Source organism: Nilaparvata lugens, chromosome 11, assembly GCF_014356525.2.
Source record: "Nilaparvata lugens isolate BPH chromosome 11, ASM1435652v1, whole genome shotgun sequence".
NCBI classification, from domain to species: domain Eukaryota; kingdom Metazoa; phylum Arthropoda; class Insecta; order Hemiptera; family Delphacidae; genus Nilaparvata; species Nilaparvata lugens.
The window spans coordinates 26,219,125-26,236,360 of record NC_052514.1 but is presented as its reverse complement, the minus strand read 5'-3'; the positions used below and the strand labels follow the sequence as shown (position 1 = coordinate 26,236,360).

Sequence of the window (17,236 nt, the reverse complement as noted above, 5' to 3'; positions counted from 1 at the left end):
TAGTGGCACTCTCTTAGAACTGTCAGCATTGGTTGATTGGAAAGCCTTGGTATCGTTTATGAGGAATGCTGACTGTTTGAAGTGAATCTCGCTTTAAGGCGAGTGCTATCACTGTAATGGAAGAAGAGAGTTTATCGAATGGAGACACTTATCAGGTAGTTGAGAAGTGAATTGAAATTGAAATTTCCTTTCCATTTCACAGGAAATAGTGCTTGAATTTAGGTGATAACTGAATGGTAAAATTTCCAATACTGTCTCATAAATGCGTGATTTGTCAATTGAATGATACGCTAATATTTAGACCTTGTGCAAACCATTGCTATTTATTTGCTTGAAGATTTCAACCATTCAGTCACGAGTTAAAAATTCTTCCGTCGCTGTCATGTGAATCGCAGAGGTGTAAACAAGGCTTCAAAGGGATGCGAAAATGATAGAAAGGAATATTGTTAATAAATTATTCACTTTCAGAATTGTATTTTATTGATGATCATTTTTGAAATTAAATGAGAATGTTTTCATTTCGCCGGGATGCAGGAACAAGTAATTGATTTTGTTTGTGTTGAAAAGTGAAGTGGAGTGTGAATCATTCTAATATGATACTGACGACTTTGAAATAGAAATTTTGAAACTAGAAATACGGCTTAAAGTTCATTCAACTCGGTAAACTATATCGATTATTATATTCTATTTGGATCTAGAATGATATAATCATATTTCTGAAAGAGAATTTAAAATAATTTGATTTTTCAAATAGGGGTGTTTTGTGAGATGGTATGGTTTTTATGACTAAGAAGTGGAGCTCTGGATGAAAAATTTGTTACTTGATTATAATATCCATATTCCACATTATCAAGTTTGAGGCAATCCAAGAACTGATTCTAATCTCCACATTAAAATTCGAAAGGTTTCAATAGAAATATCGTGAATGGATCATTCTTCAACAATCATCATATCATAATATTAACATTGCACTTCCTTATAATTATTATTCAACTGTTCAGAACTTAAAGTTATCAGAATGGGTTTTTTAGTATTTTGTTCTAATCAATGATCTTCTCAATAAAATTGGAGCCTGATGTTTCAAAGCATTTATTTATTTAAAGACACGCATACAATCAAGTTGGATTGCAATAAACTGTAAGCTGTATCAAAACCATTTACTTGAAGTGCCTTCATTTATACAAGTGAAATCATCAATAGAATCTGTGCTCTCAAATACTATTTTCAAGTTCATTACATTTAAACCACTCAGCCCACCGAGTTCCAATCAGGAGTTATCTCTGAACTGAACGAAGATCCTTTCCTCTGATTTGCATTCAGAGTGCTCTCAATTTCAACAGCGATTATCAAAATTCGTCCGCTCTGACCACATCACACATAATCGCGTATCACTGATTTTTTTTAGTCATGACATCAACAAACTGGTTCCAGATAATAATCGGCGCCCCTCCTTTTTAGGGAAGGGTACAAGCCGAATTGTATTGTCCCCCACACATGTTCAAAATTATTATACAATGTGTAACTTCATCCCACCATTCAAAGTAAAATAACGCAGATAATGTGCACGGTTAACAATTCTATAGTGCGATTCACTTATAATTGTCAGCATATCGTATGAATAAATTCAATGCCAACCATTCAGCCAATGCTGGCAGTGAATATCACTATAGTTCGTTGAACTCTTCCAAGAATGGAGTTGGAGCTCCACGACAATGATATCCACAAAGTCAACCTTGTAATGTTGGACAACACTGGTTTTAAACAACAAAAGCTCCCCCAAAATGTTGTCAATGGTTGTCACCACTTGCGAAAGGTTTGAGTAACATTACAAGGGGTTTAACAACGTTCCAACTTTCACAAGGCACAATGGTCGCAAAGGGTACAACTCAAACAGAAGGTACTCTGGCCGTTCCACCAACAATGACCTCAATGCCTTCCACCCAACAAAACCCTAAGCACAAAACAGCAATTATTATCATTTTGTTGCGGAAATAAAAAGAGACTCGGACCTCGCCATTCTTCCTCAACCGATATTGTCCGCTTTTGAAATCTTGGTATAGTGATCCACTCCAATCTGTCAGCATTGGTTGAAAGGTAAGCACTGATAGTTTAAATGGGGTATGCAGAGACAGTGCAGAAAAATTCAACTACAGCTGAACCCGGTTGACCCCTCTGGTTTGAAAGCTCCCAGCTTCACGGGGCGAATGGAAGCATTTTAGAAACGTGAAAAAACAATGGTGATGAACACAATGATAACAAATCAATGGGAGAGTGTGCAGAAAGATTTTTCACACGCACAACACCAGTAAGTACCTGTCAAGACCAAGTGCCTGTCACCCCTCAACGGTCAACGAACCTTGGAAGTCCCTGGAAAACTTGGGGTAGTGATGGAATCAATTTATCTCTTGGATCAGGTGGAAACATTGCAGGAAAGAAAAACAGGCATTCGCCCAGAACGTCCACTATGAACATCCAAGGCATTTGAATGTATAGTCTGATCATTGAAAGGAGAGACAAAACATAAAGTTTGCGCTTGTTTTGAGTGGGCTAGAGAAATAGTAGTAACTCATATTAGATACTAATAGCAGATATGACTCATTACAGTACTACTATACTTAAACAAGGGCAAACGCTATGTTGTCTCTCCTTTCAATGCACAGATGTGATGGAGTACTCTTGTGTATAGAATTTCTTGTACTTATCTTCACTTCTTTTGTTTATTTCAGATTTTTGTAAAAAAATATCAGATTTAAATTACCTTGACAATTCATCTGCATTCCAATATATCACAGTGCATTAGATAGGAAACATTTTCATTATGCTATGAAAAAAAAGTAAGGCACCCTTAGAAGTTTTCCCAGAGATTTATTGTGAAATTATTATCAGAGTCTTTTCTTTTAAAGTTACTAAGATATGCACCTAATGAATAAATTATGAGAGCATTGTACCTGCTCTCACTTATTGAGCCTGAAATTTCTATGAAGACTGTTTTTACAAACGGATTGTTGACTGGAGATAGAACATGATACCTTTGTAACAAATACATTCCAATAAATTGATTTAAAGAATTTACAGTCAAAATATTGAAACTTATTGAATGTGATTATTTACACTTTGCAATTTCTAGCAGGTAGGTAGTATTCATACATTATAGAATCATCCTAACACTCTGATATAAATTCAATGAAATTATTAAAATAATAATTCAATTAAATTAGTATCTTATCTCACGCGTCAACTCTAGAAAACATGCTGCTTCAGAGAGAAGTTGAAAAAAATCCATCAAAATATTACTTCAATCATGTTCAAATTTTTAAAATAATTTCTCAATGGCTCGATAAATACAACATTGCTTAGAATTCATCTTTGGATCTGAATCCACGGAACGACTGGTTAACGAAAATAATACTCTCAATAAAAACAACAAGATTCTAAATAGAATCATATCATAGGCGAAGCCTTAATACTGTAAGCTACATTGAATGAAGTGATCTCCACAGTTTTGTGTTTGAATAAAATTTATGTGTGGGCACTATTGTAGCTTTATGTGAACGTCTAGATATATGCATCACAAAGTTCAATTTCTCAATACTTTTTACACAATTTTCAAATGAAATAATCAAGATAAGAATCACAACTTTATTTTTCGAACAAACTTTTGTTTTTAGCAACAAGAGACAATAATATTATTCAGACATTGGACTTAGTAATCACTGACTCATAGCACGATTCCTCCCACTTTCATTCATTTTTACTACTAGTCATCTTTATTCATTCACTATACTCTTACTCCACCATTCATAAATCTTCAAATTATTCTTTCACTACTTATGATTACAACATGCACATTTGTCATCCTTGACCATAACGAGTTCACCATTCCTGTTCCTGACCAGTTTCACACAAACGTTCATTTTTGGTTTCCAGGACTTATTACTGTTGCTGTGAATAGCTTGAGCATCTGATCCTGTCACTTTCTCGGTAGGACATGGTTTGTTTTCGGACTGACATATTATGTCAGGGGTCTCCTGTTGACACACTGGATTTATTTCGGGACTGCAGTCTGCATATCGTTCAGCTTCCTTGTTGCTTTCAGTTTGTTTTGTAGCAACCCTTCCAGGCTCCTCAAATTCCGCACAATTTTTGTCTTGAGTATCGCGGCATTCATCAAGGCTAGCTTTGGCATTATTCTCTCTAATATCTTTGTACTGAACAGCTTTTGAATTTTCGGTCTCATTTACAGGATTTTTGAATTGGCAGGCTGTAGAATCCAAATTGTTGTTCTCAGAATAGTTGCATTGGTCATTTCTTATTGAATTTCCATTTTCATTTTCTAAATTAGAATATTGTTGATTTCTGGGATCGACATTATCTTCTTGGAAGTCATGGCATTGGACAGCATCATAATCTTCATTCCTATCTGGAAAACTAGGCGATTGGCGGACCCCGGGATTCACAGTATTGTGACAGTTGTCTTCAACTCTGTCTCGGGGGAATTGATGGCGAAATCTTGGATCAACATCATTATTACCAAAATCGTGGCACTGATCAATATTTTGATTTCTACCTCCAAAATGGAACGATTGGCTTTGCATCCTGGGATCTACAGGCTTGTTTTCAGAATTGTGGTATCGATCATTCCTAAAATATTCTCTTCTACCGCGGACATTGAGGGGCTTTTGTTGCATTCTTGGGTCACGGTTATTGTTTCCAAAATAATCAGAAGTTACTTGAGGAATTCTAGGGTTCACATGTCTGTTCTCAAAATTGTGATACTGGTAGCCAATTCTGGAATCTTCATTTCTATCTACAAAATTGTAAGGTTCGTAAATTCTGGAATTAAAATTCTCATTTTCAAAATCAGCCTTTGAATATTCATTTTCGCCTTCAAATTCATAACAGTCTTCGTTTCTGGAATTCACATTATTTGTGCTCTCAAAATCGTAGTATTGATCATTCTTTGAATCCTCATTTTCCTTCACAAAATTAACATTTTTAGAATTTCCTTCTTTCTGCTCGTCTTCAGAAGTAGTGATGGGACATCCGCATTTATTTTTTAATTCTTGACATGTTTTGCTATTTGCATTACCTTTGCCTCCATAATCTTGTCTCATTGACACTTTTCGCTGCTCACATATTGGCTTTCCACAAAATTCAAGAGTCTCATTGTTAGGTAGCATGTTCACTGTTTCCGATTCAAGTCTCTTTTGTGGTGGAATATTCATGTAATTCGACTCAGGTCTTCTTTGCGGTGGAATGCTTCTGAAATTTGTTGCAGGTCCTCTTTGAGGTGTTATTTTAATGAATTCTGGGTCCGGTCTATTTCCAAGTGGGATATTTATATACTCTGACTCAGGTCTATTCCGTGGTGAAAAGCTTAAATTTTGTGATTCTCGTCTATTCCGAGGTGGGATGTTCATAAATTCAGGTCTGCTTTGAGCTGGAATACTTACGTATTCAGGTCTTTTTCGAGGTGGATTGCTCATGAATTCACATTCAGGTCTGCTCCGTGGTGGAATGTTCATGAATTGTGATGTATATATATTTTTCTGCGTTGGCAGATAATTATTTTCTTGCTTGTCAGCTTCTGATGGAATAATATTTTCGTCATAAATCTCCTCTTGTTGATAACCGATTTGTTCATTTTGAATAGGAAGGATGTTTATAGGTTTCGTCTGAGTTTGTTGATTGTTTGTGGCATATGGTTCATACTGGGAAATGAAAAAAATGAATAATCAGTTAAGTAGGTGTGGATAGAATCTGTGCTTATTGGGTATGCTATGGAACTACATGGATATACTTAATACATGAAATTTAGAAAAATTACAGAAAATCAAATTGATATGTCAGAATATTATGTGGTGTTTTCAGTATGTGCTTCAAGCACACAGCCTTGAGAATTATTTATTAGGAAATTCTATTCTTTTCTTTACTGTGTTCCTAAAATTCATCCAATCTGATTTTGAATCCCAGACAATATTAAAATTTGTAAGAACAAAAATAATTATGAGATGGAATCTCTAGGTTTGGGAAAAACATAATATTATTCTAGAAATATGTAATAAAGTATGATTGAATTTCAACCTAGACTTTTTTATGTGATTTGCAACGTGCACTAACAATGTTTGGATATATTTGATAGAGTACAGTATTGAAATATATCAAGGAACATCAGAATATTGTAAGATAAACTTCATTGGTACGGAAAATTTTGCAAAAATATTTTATCCTCACTAGGTTTATGTTGTTAGCTACCCTTATACTTTCGTCGATTTCAAATACGAAATCAAAAATTTATCCTTGATTTTTTCATTGGTAGCCAATTTAACATGGAAGGTATTTTCTAACAATAGAGTTTTGTGTACTATTAAATGATCTGTACCAGTAAGCACAAATTCATATACGTAAAGCGGTATTACAAATAGTGGTATACAAATAGATATATACTAATAATACTTATGATAGTAAATTCATCCAATCTGATTTTGAATCCCAGACAATATTAAAATTTGTAAAAACAAAAATAATTATGAGATGGAATCTCTAGGATTGGGAGATCCTATCTTAAACCTTTCCATTCACAAATCTTCTCTCAAGTATAAAAATGGACGTTCTATCAGCAATACTAGTATACAAATATAAATTTGTAGGCTACCCATACTTGTTTCCCCATCAAACTTAGGCCTATAGAAAGATTTGACATCATAATGCGATTCGAAATAATAAGCTCCTGTTTTAATGACAATATTTACCTGATTACTATCCATAGTAGATAGTCTTCTTGGATTTTTGGGCAACGATGAACTCCTCCGCTTCCCTGACGTCTCTGATTCACGAGTTACTTGTTCTCCTGCAGGGATTTTTTTCAAATCACAAACACCTTCTGGATTATACTCCTCACCCATTTCTGCATTTTTTAACTCCCTCTTATCAGTTGAATACTTCTGACCGGTTGATTTGGGAATTTTCTGCATCTCCAACGGTTGCTGATTCTCACCTTTTGGAAACAGTCCTTGCAGTTGGCGTGCAAGTCCCGTGAAGTCCTGATCAGATGGACATTTCGATTTGGCAATTTTTAGCTCTCTCGGCAAAGATGGTGCTCGGACTCTTCTGGACGGATGTACGGGACATGGTCGTCTGTGATGTTTCTGTGGAGTTGTCACCATGCCTGGCGAACATTGCTGTCTACTTGATTGCCTCATTTGCCCAAACATTTCTCTCGTGGAGCGGGACGCCATGTTTGCGTTTCGATTGCACATTTCTTCCGGCGGGTAAGATCTTGCAACTTTTTCCGTTGTCATTTTTTCTAGTTAGACGTTAAACACTTACACTAAAAAATCGTCACCACTACAAAAAATTTCATTTAAAATTCACGTGAATTTGGAGCAAATATTGATAGAACAAAATTAAGTTACGTGTTTGATCGAACTTGTTACCAAGGGAATCTAAAATAGTAAATCACCAGTTATATCTTGACATATGGATAACTCTGGGCTGTCAGCTGTTGAAATGAACACATGAGCTGACAGTGAGAGGGGACAGTCTCTGCAGACTCTAGGCATATTAAAACAACTTATAGTAATGTGCGAGTTTGACTGATAGTCATAGAAAATGGTATTTCTCATACGAAGTTTGGGAGTGCAATATTTTTTCGCCTTTTTATTTTCTATAGCTTGTGAATATAAATGATCCAGTGAAGAACATATTCTCTCAATATTGTATTGAATACTTGTTGTACCGTATCTTCTTGAGGAATAGTAAAACAATGATCTCCACCGATTGTTATTTACACTGCTAAACAATGTTGATCAATTGTGTTGCAGAATTGAATATTCACAAAAATCTCATAACCTATCAAATTGGACTTATTGTAATGATGAGTTTCCTTGAACAAATTCGCATTCTAAAATAGCCTAGTTTTGTTTTTGTATGTTCTTATGTTCTTATCCATGCTAAAACTTGTAACAATCAAGTCAAGCAACAGTCTAGCAACCATTACAATTTAATATCTGCCTTTCCAGGCCTAATATACTGGATGATATGAAATAATGTAATGCACAATGTTCATGTTTCAAAAATATCAATGACGGAGTGTTGTAGCTCCATTGATGTATATTGTCATATCGATATCCAAATGTATGCTTTCTGTGGCTATGTGAATGAATGTTGACCATGTCGTGTAGAAACAAAGATACAGCTGTATAGGTGCTCTCTTCTTTGTTCTTATTACAATCTTTGTTTAGAGTTCGAGGAAGGAAGTTGATAACTGATTCTCTTTATTTTCCGTCCTCCATCCGTCCTCTCATTATCACTTCTCTTATTTCACCATATTTATCAATCATTCTTTCATCTCATTCTTCAATTTATTTATTGTATTTTATTATTTTTCCTTTACTACTTCACTCTTTTCGCCCTATCATCATTTAGCTCTTATATTCTCTTCCTCTCCTATTTCTCATTATATTCTGAACACTCTTATTTTTCTCTCTTCTCCTTTCACCAATTTATCAATCCTCATCAATCAATCAATCAATCTTCAACCTTCTTTTCCGCACTTTGATTTTCACTCACATTCTCCCTTTATGTACTGCTTTTTTTCTCACTTCATACACCATATATCCACACTTTTCCCTTCCATATCACCCTCTCTTACTCAATCCTATTCTCATCTCTCACTTTACCAATTCATCTTCTTCCACTCAACCACCAACTGACTATCTCCTCTGAATTATTTTGATACCCTTGTTCTCTCCAACTTTTCACATGTCTTGTCCCAGTTTATACCATCCACCTGGAATACTATAGAAGTATTGAACTTTTGTACACACGAAGTTTCTGTCATTCCGTTTCTTGCATTTCTTTATGATGATTGCCATTGAAATTTCCTACAAATCAACTGAAATTAATCGATTTCTTCCAGGGGGTGCTCCTACAGGCAGTGTTTTTTCTTCGACGTCTCCTGCTTGCACTATTGTATTTTCTGTGTTTATTATTGATTGTGACGATTCAATGTTGTGATGCTTGCCTTTTATATGCAACTACTTGAATAAATGAAATTTGATTGAATGATTCAGTCTCACAGACTTACCATTAATTTTCATCCCATCATAAATATCACACTATGAAAAACCATAGAGATTCAATTTATCCATTGATTGCTAAAGTAGCTCTGAGATTATTTGAGCAGTAAAAATGATATTCATTCATTCTTTATCCATTTATACAATAAGTACATTATCAAAATGATAGGGAGAGGAAAAATAAGGTTACTTTGTGCTATTTTTCTCCCAAATTTAAATAACACATAGTCCGAAATAGATTAAGTCTTGTAGCTCCTCCATTCATAAAATTTTCAGTCCTCAAGTATTTTCACAAAGTAGTAGTCTGAATACTCAAATCACAAATTGTTTCACTAGTTCAAAAGGCTTCCATGAATGAGAAACTATCTTTCTTTGTTATTGAATGTATCAGTGATTCAATCAATATTTTTATCCATCAAAATAAATATACATAATTCTCTTCCAATATTGCCTTCCCTTCTTTCCAGTAATTCTTCTCAGTTCTCCGACTCCTTCTTAACAACTCTTTCACCTATTTTCGCTGTTCTTCTTTCTTCATCTCATGCTGGGACTCCTTCTATCTACTTAACCACCTACCACAATAATCCTATTCTTCCTCATTCATCAGTTCTCCTTCCCTCCTCTTTTATTTTCCTCCTTCTCCTCAAGTTCCCCTCTACACCAAACATCACACCTCTCCTATCTTTTTCTCCCTCCCACTCCTCCTTCCACCTCTCTATCTACTCCTTCCTCTCTCTTACTTCTTCCACCTCTTCAATCTCCTCTCCCTCTAACATCTTCCACCTCTCAAATCTCTTTCCTCTTGATTTCCCCTCACTCTTTCACCTCCTCCCAGCCAGGTATGTGGAGCAGTAGGATGAACTCTACACGTCACAATGCTTCTTCACTGGAAGTCAACCGACTCCTTCTGAGAATGAGCAGGAGGAGGAGAATGAGGAGGCTGTTGAGGCAGTTCGTTGAACTCTGGCCGAGGAAAAGTGGTTTTCAGAGATCTGAGGTCAATGCCAAACAACTCACGCATGCGCAACTACACACATTTATACTCGGAAGTAAGCACACCTAAATGCAGTTACAAGTTGTATGGAAAGAACTTTACCGAAAATAGAGTATTATTACTTAAAGGATAAAGTATTTCCATATATTTAAGGCATGTGTATCAAAAGCACTCCGCATTTGATCAACCCTGCTTTCAACGAATGGCAATACTTCGTTGACCTTTTGACATTATGATAGATATATTTTACGAGATCTGTGAGAAAGAATATCAACATGCAGAGAGAATCCACACATAAAGGTAGAAGATACTGAAGACGGTGAAGAGAGTATTCTTATAATAATCTTTACGGAAAATACTCTACTATCCTCTTTTTTACTCATATCAGGGGGATGCTCTTTTTATCATTTGGCATCACGATTTTTCCTTGTTGACGTTTATCATTCATCGAAATGCTCACTACCATGAACAGAGTATTATCAATTGAATAAATTATTTTAAAAAATGTTGCTGTATTTTCTCCGTGATGAGTACTCAAGGAGGGATTCAATTTGAACGTTCAAAGTAATTGCAATTTGTTTCCAAAATATTTCTTAATATACAATGTCCTATGATGTTATGATACGGAGCTCCTTTTTCCGAAAAAAATGAAAACTACGCATCTCCTTGGAAAACCTGAATTGATGTCATGCTGGATGATTCTTTCTTCTTCTTCTTCTTCTTCTTCTTCTTCTTCTTCTTCTTCTTCTTCTTCTTCTTTTTCTTCTTCTTCTTTTTCTTCTTCTTCTTTTTCTTCTTCTTCTTCTTCTTCTCCTTCTTCTTCTTCTTCTTCTATGACCAATAGTCCAATTCATTCAAATGAGTTTAAGAGTTTAATCTTCAAAGGCACAACTATTAATAGTCGAATAGTAGACTCGAATGCAGCAACTCAGACTCTCAGGTCATCTGAAACTTTGTGAAGCTATCTCCACATCGCGGTGTAATCGTAAGTAACCCGTATACTTCCTCCACAAAGGTTATTGACTTTTGGTGAGTTTAGAAGCTTTTGATAACTATTATGAAAATTGAATTGTCTTGTCGCATCCAGAATAGTAGGCCTACGGCTTCGGCGACCAAACACTGCATTATATTCACATTCGAAATTCATTCACAACTTCTCCACTTCCTTCTTGTATAATTTCTGTGACAGCACTGGTGCAATAGACTGGTGGTGAGAGGAAACCTATTACATACCACGGCATCTATACAGGGTGGGTGAAAAGTCCGAGAACGGCTTAATATCTCATAAACAAAGGTTATTTGACGGTGGGTGTGATTGGGGATCCCTCTTAAATTGAAAATACTATTTTACTATGACTTCAAAAATCTGGTCCGCCATATTGAATGCAACTTTTTTTTAAATAGGAAGGTGGTCATGCGATACATGATTTCGATACGAAATTTCAAGAAAAAAGGAATGACAGAAACCGCATATCGATATCTCAAACCGTTTAGAAGATATTCACATTATTAATCAATACTATTCAAAGCAGAAAGGAGAGAAAAAAGTATGAGAACGGCTTATAATATCTCATACACAAAGGTAATTTGATGGTGGGTGTGATCGAGGATCCTACTCAAATTGAAAATACTATTTTACCATGACTTTAAAAATATGGTCCACCATCTTGGATCCGCCATATTGAATGCAACTTTATTTTTTAAATAGGAAGGTGGTCATGCGATACATGATTTCGATACAAAATTTCAAGAAAAAAATTAATGGCGAAAACCACATTTCGATATCTCAAACCGTTCAAAAGATATTCACATTATTATAAAATACCACTTTGTATTTCATTTCTGATATGCATTAGATTGATTAATAGACTAATGTGAATATCTTCTGAACGTTTTGAGATATTGATATGCGGTTTTCACCATTCATTTTTTCTTGAAATTTCGTATCAAAATCATGTATCGCATGACAACCATCCCATTAAAAAAATGAAGTTGTATACAATATGCCGGATCCAAGATGGCGGACCAGATTTTTAAGTCATAGTAAAGTAGTACTCTCAATTTGAAAGGGATCTCCAATCACACGCACCTTGGAATCACAATCTTTTATGAGATACTAAGCCGTTCTCATACTTTTTTCTCTCCTTTCTTCTTAGATTAGTATTGATGAATAACGTGAATATCTTCTGAAGAGTTTGAGATATCGATGTGCGATTTTCACCATTCATTCTCTCTTGAAATTTCGTATCGAAATCATGTATCGCATGACTACCTTCCTATTTAAAAAAATTAAGTTGCATTCAATATGGCGAATCCAAGATGGCGGACCAGATTTTTGAAGTCATAGTAAAGTAGTATTTTCAATTTGAGTAGGATCCCCAATCACACCCACCATCAAATTACCTTTGTGTATGAGATATTAAGCCGTTCTCGGACTTTTCACCCATTCTGTATAATTATAATCTGCCATCGGATACTAGATTATTGAACAGTCATTTTTATGGAGTGAGTCTTTGATACAGAAGGAACTATTTAATTTATGGGGATAGTTCATGATCAATTTGAATATTTAGGCATGTCTAATATACTTTTCAAATTCTGATTATATGATAAAATTTAATGATAGGACTGTTAATATTCTTTTATTCATTCAACATACTTCTGAAAACATGTTATGTAGTACTTTAGTAAGTTTGAAACAGTTTTGATCATTAATAACTGGAAGAATATTGAAGAAGTTTTGAGTTTTTGAGGCTGGATGACCTGTGCTTGAGAGCTGGTGCGTTTAATAATGAGAAGAATGATGGGAGATGAATTGACCAACAGTGTCAGGTGGATTATAAAATCAGAAAAAAATGTTTATGCTTCTAATAGTTGTTGAGTCATAAATGAAAGTGTTTCCATTTATAATTGAAATAAGTATTATTTATAAAGAATAATGATTAAGTAAGGGTTCAACAAGTTACACTCAGCACTTTTGTAAGCTTTGAAGTTAAAACAAATGTTATCAGAAATAGTTTTTTTTTATTATCAGAAAGCAATAATTGCTGCTAATTTTATTCAATAATTATTAAATAAGATATCCTGGTATAGGCCTACTATGATGTATCATCTTGACGTTTTCAATGGAAAATATAAATTCATGATTATTCATAAGTTATGAAAATATGCGGTTAACTCCTATCAGTGAGTGTACATACGTGCTAATGTATGGAGTAGTAACGCTGTGTAGGACTTCAATAATGATGCTGAAACTTCTCATATTCTAATAAAAAATGAATCTGGTTGTAACTTTATTAACAATGGGTGAGTTGGTTTATATAATGCATTGGGCTCCATATCAGTAATAATTTTGTGGATGAATTTGGCTGCAACAACGTGATAGCTAATTTTAGAGCATTCTGAGCTGAGTTCCTCAATCAGAACTTGTTCCGCAGAGTGAAGAGTTTCGATAATTATATTTGTGCAACTTCAGGCAATAGTTTTTCTTCACTCAACAAAATATTTCCTATTATCAATCCAGAATATGAAACAATTTGAATAAATTATTAGTAGCCCATTACAGTAGCCCATATACACTTCATTTTGACAAGGTATTTTTATCATCTGTCATACTAATCTGTCTTACAATCTAATAGAACTCTGGACCATAGGACATAAAAATTATACTTGAACATATTTGGTGACATGGATATTGGTTTGCAACAAAGATGTTATTCTCTTTCCAGAACCAAAAGTTATTATTTTTTTCATATTCAACTACGATTCTCACCAATCATCAGATTCCAGTTATTTTTTTGACATGAGGAGTTTCTAAGGTGTTGATCAATCTACAGATGGAAATCAATAAGATATTTCATTTATTCAAATGCTAATTAATGAATAATTATTATTAAACTAAAATCCTATCTAAATTCTGTAAATCACCCCGAAGGCTTTTGCTACTGGGAATTATTGACTGGCTACTATCGCAAAATTATATTAATAAATCTTCAACCTTGTTCCTTCTCTATTCTGTTCTTGATCATGGTCCCAATCAATACACACAAATCACAAGCAATTCATCTGCAACCAATATATTCACAACTCCTCACATAGATGGAATCCCGAGAGAGAATTCAATGAACAACATGACAACTGGCAATTTAAACAGTCAGAATCTGCTTAGAGGAAGCGAGTCTTCTGTAGTTGCTATCATTAGGTTCATTGTCCGCATTTAGCAGGCGTTAAGGGTCTCAAACTTTGCTGATTTAGCACTGTTGTTAGAAGATCACCCGTCCCATTCCTCTATACCTAAAACAGGAAGTGGACTTAAGTAGTTATTCTAGTCTTACAAGTCTTACGGTAGATATGGGGAGACTTATTGGAAGACTCACATTTTCTCATTAGAAGACGTTTCATGTTTGCAATGGTCGCTCATACGGAAAGTGATTTGTGCTCTACTAGATTTTTTCTCTCCTAAGTATAAAATACTGTTGTATCTAATTTAAAGTATACAACATATTTATCGATTTTTTTGAGTATTTTGAAATTTGGTTATCCTAGAATAATAAAGCTCGAGAGACAAGTAATATTGCTTCATTTTCTTACACTTGTCGAATTCAAAATTGGCATTAAAGGAAAATGACAAATCAGTTTGAATGGGAACTTGACTACAGCTAGATCATTATCAAACATGAAGTTTGCTGTCTGGTTCAGTGAATCAAAAAGTATACAAATACGGATTAAAAACATTATTCAATGAATAGAATGGTCTAATAACTAATTGGAAACGATTTTGATAATGATAGTTGTATCATTATTCTTGGATTGCACGTCTTTTTGTATAACTCAGTCGAACAGCTAGAACTTAAATTTTCTACAAATTACAATGAATCCCGGGTTCGAACCCCTCTCATTACCAAAAGTTTTTTAACCAGATCACTCCCGTGTTATCGGATGGGCACGTTAAACTGTCGGTCCCGGCTGAAGTATGACAGTCGTAAGGCCCATTGACGGCTTAAATTATATATTCAGGCGGTGGAACATTCCCGAAAGGGAACTCCCCACCAACAAAAGCCATACGAATTTATTTTATTTTACAATGAATATTATTTGTAAACTTTACATATTCACGTTTTCCAATTTTCTAGACTCAGAATAGAAATCCGTTTCCACTCTACCATTAATTGGATTTTTCTCTGATATACATTTGTTTAGTACTTTTTCAGCTTGCTCCATTGAATGTCTTCATTCACATCATTTATGTCAACAAATTGTGACGTTAGCTGAAATTTTATTCATTTATTGTTCCTGTTCTGTTTGTTAAAAAAATTTGAATTTTCTCAACTTTTACAATCTTAGTAGGAAAACACAAAGATTTTATTATTGGAAAGTATTCTTCTATTGTACAGAAAAAGTCCAATTCAACTTGAATATGGCAGAATGATTGTACAACACTTATGATAATGATTGAATTTCCCAATTCCTTGCCTTCTTCTTATTCTTCCCTTTAATTTAATCTGCAAGAATAACAAAATCTAATCTAATCTCCACCCCTTCCTTGGTTTCAGATTCATCTTCAGGTGAAGAGAAAATTATTCTATAATTTCTGTTTATCAGCTTATTATGGTACCTGATTGGTTGATTAATTGAATGCATAACTGACACTTTCAAACTTCAGAAACAATTTTTTAGTGATCCGAAACAATTAATTCTCAAACGTCATCAACCCTTCCTCAACCCATTCATGTATGTGCACGAGCTATCATCCTCAGCCCAGCAGAAATATTTTTTCTCAATGAAAATGATTATTCTATTCAATAAACGGTACAGATTGATCGTAAACTGAATGCAATAATTATTTCAAAGTAAGAGTGGCAATTGATTGATCAACGAAAGCAGGTTCCTTGCTGGATCGTAGGCTAGTTGCTGAATTCAGAGCCTTTCCAAAGCAGTCTGACTCCAATATTCGTCTTGCATATCCATAAATTGCGGTAGCAAGAGTCTACAGGAAACTATGGATGCATCGTAATGACGTCATTAAGAGATGGCCCACTTTCTCGCATTCTAACCTTATTGCATGTGATGTCACACATTCTTATTAGCAGGTCATTGAACTCTTCTGCTGGAAATGAGACTTCAATCTAAGCGGAGCACTGTCTTGTTAATTCTTTCCCCATTAGATTAATTACTAATAGGTTGTTTCTCTTTCAATAATACGATAGTGGTGGATGATTTAGTATCTTAATGAAATATTGAAGATCTGAGGATTTAGTGATGTGATAAAATTGATAAGTGGTAAAGTGTCATGATTGGTGATTGTTTCTCCAATTAATGATTTATATCTCCAAAGTTGCTAGATAGAAAAATCATAAGGAATTATGAACACAGAAGGAAATATTAATGATATTATTAATCTTTATTGGCAAAAAAGATCTATTCGTTATATACAACGGAAAGTATTGAGAATATTCTACTCAGTGTGTAAGAAGTTCATTATAATATTGCATACACATATTCATGCTCAAGGATTCTTGAAAATGTTTTATGCGGTAAAATTTAAAAGTCATAGCAATGTGTAATGTATGATGTGTGATAATGACTGAAGAGCCTATGTAGGCTACTCACATGAGGTTGACTCATCGTGTGCGCTATGACCATACATCATCATGGCAGAAGAATAGTTTTATTTTCCCCCTTTTTGAACTCTGAAAGGGTATGAATGGGATCGTTCTGATAATTTATATAGCAGTAGTAAAGTTTCTGAAATATTATTTCATATAAGAGGAAGGAGTTGGAAGAATCGACCTTATCGTACTGGCTCTATCTACTGAAATACTGAAATATTATCATATTGCATCAACTTTTGCCCGTGAATATTCACATAATAGCCTATATTTGAATTTACAGACCCTCATATTATCATAGAGTATTATTATACTTCATATGACATTTTCAACTCAGTGAATCAATATTATGCCTGTTATACAGCAGAATCAAGGCCACAAGCAAGATGCAAGCTGATACTGAATGCAGCTACAAAAATACCGTGATAATTCCTCTAGATTTAAGAATTCTATATACCAGATCGCACCTTGACTCGGTTTTTCAAATACTCAATTATCTGATTTCTGAGAGTGATCGAATTCCAAATGAACATAGACAAGTGAGCCCCCTGGGT

The 17,236-nt window shown here is 34.5% G+C and overlaps 2 protein-coding genes across 2 annotated transcripts in view; both read right to left on the bottom strand.

Moving 5' to 3' along the window:
- The window catches only part of LOC111046388, a 158,811-nt gene that overhangs the window by 70,778 nt on the left and 70,797 nt on the right, over positions 1-17,236 (bottom strand). The window lies entirely within an intron of this gene.
- Positions 3,626-7,472, bottom strand: LOC111046387. The gene is made up of 2 exons (XM_022331918.2): positions 6,753-7,472; positions 3,626-5,711 (listed from the first exon to the last, which is right to left on the bottom strand). Exons 1-2 carry the CDS (start codon positions 7,299-7,301, stop codon positions 3,825-3,827), a joined length of 2,436 nt encoding a protein of 811 aa, XP_022187610.2. The 5' UTR covers positions 7,302-7,472; the 3' UTR covers positions 3,626-3,824.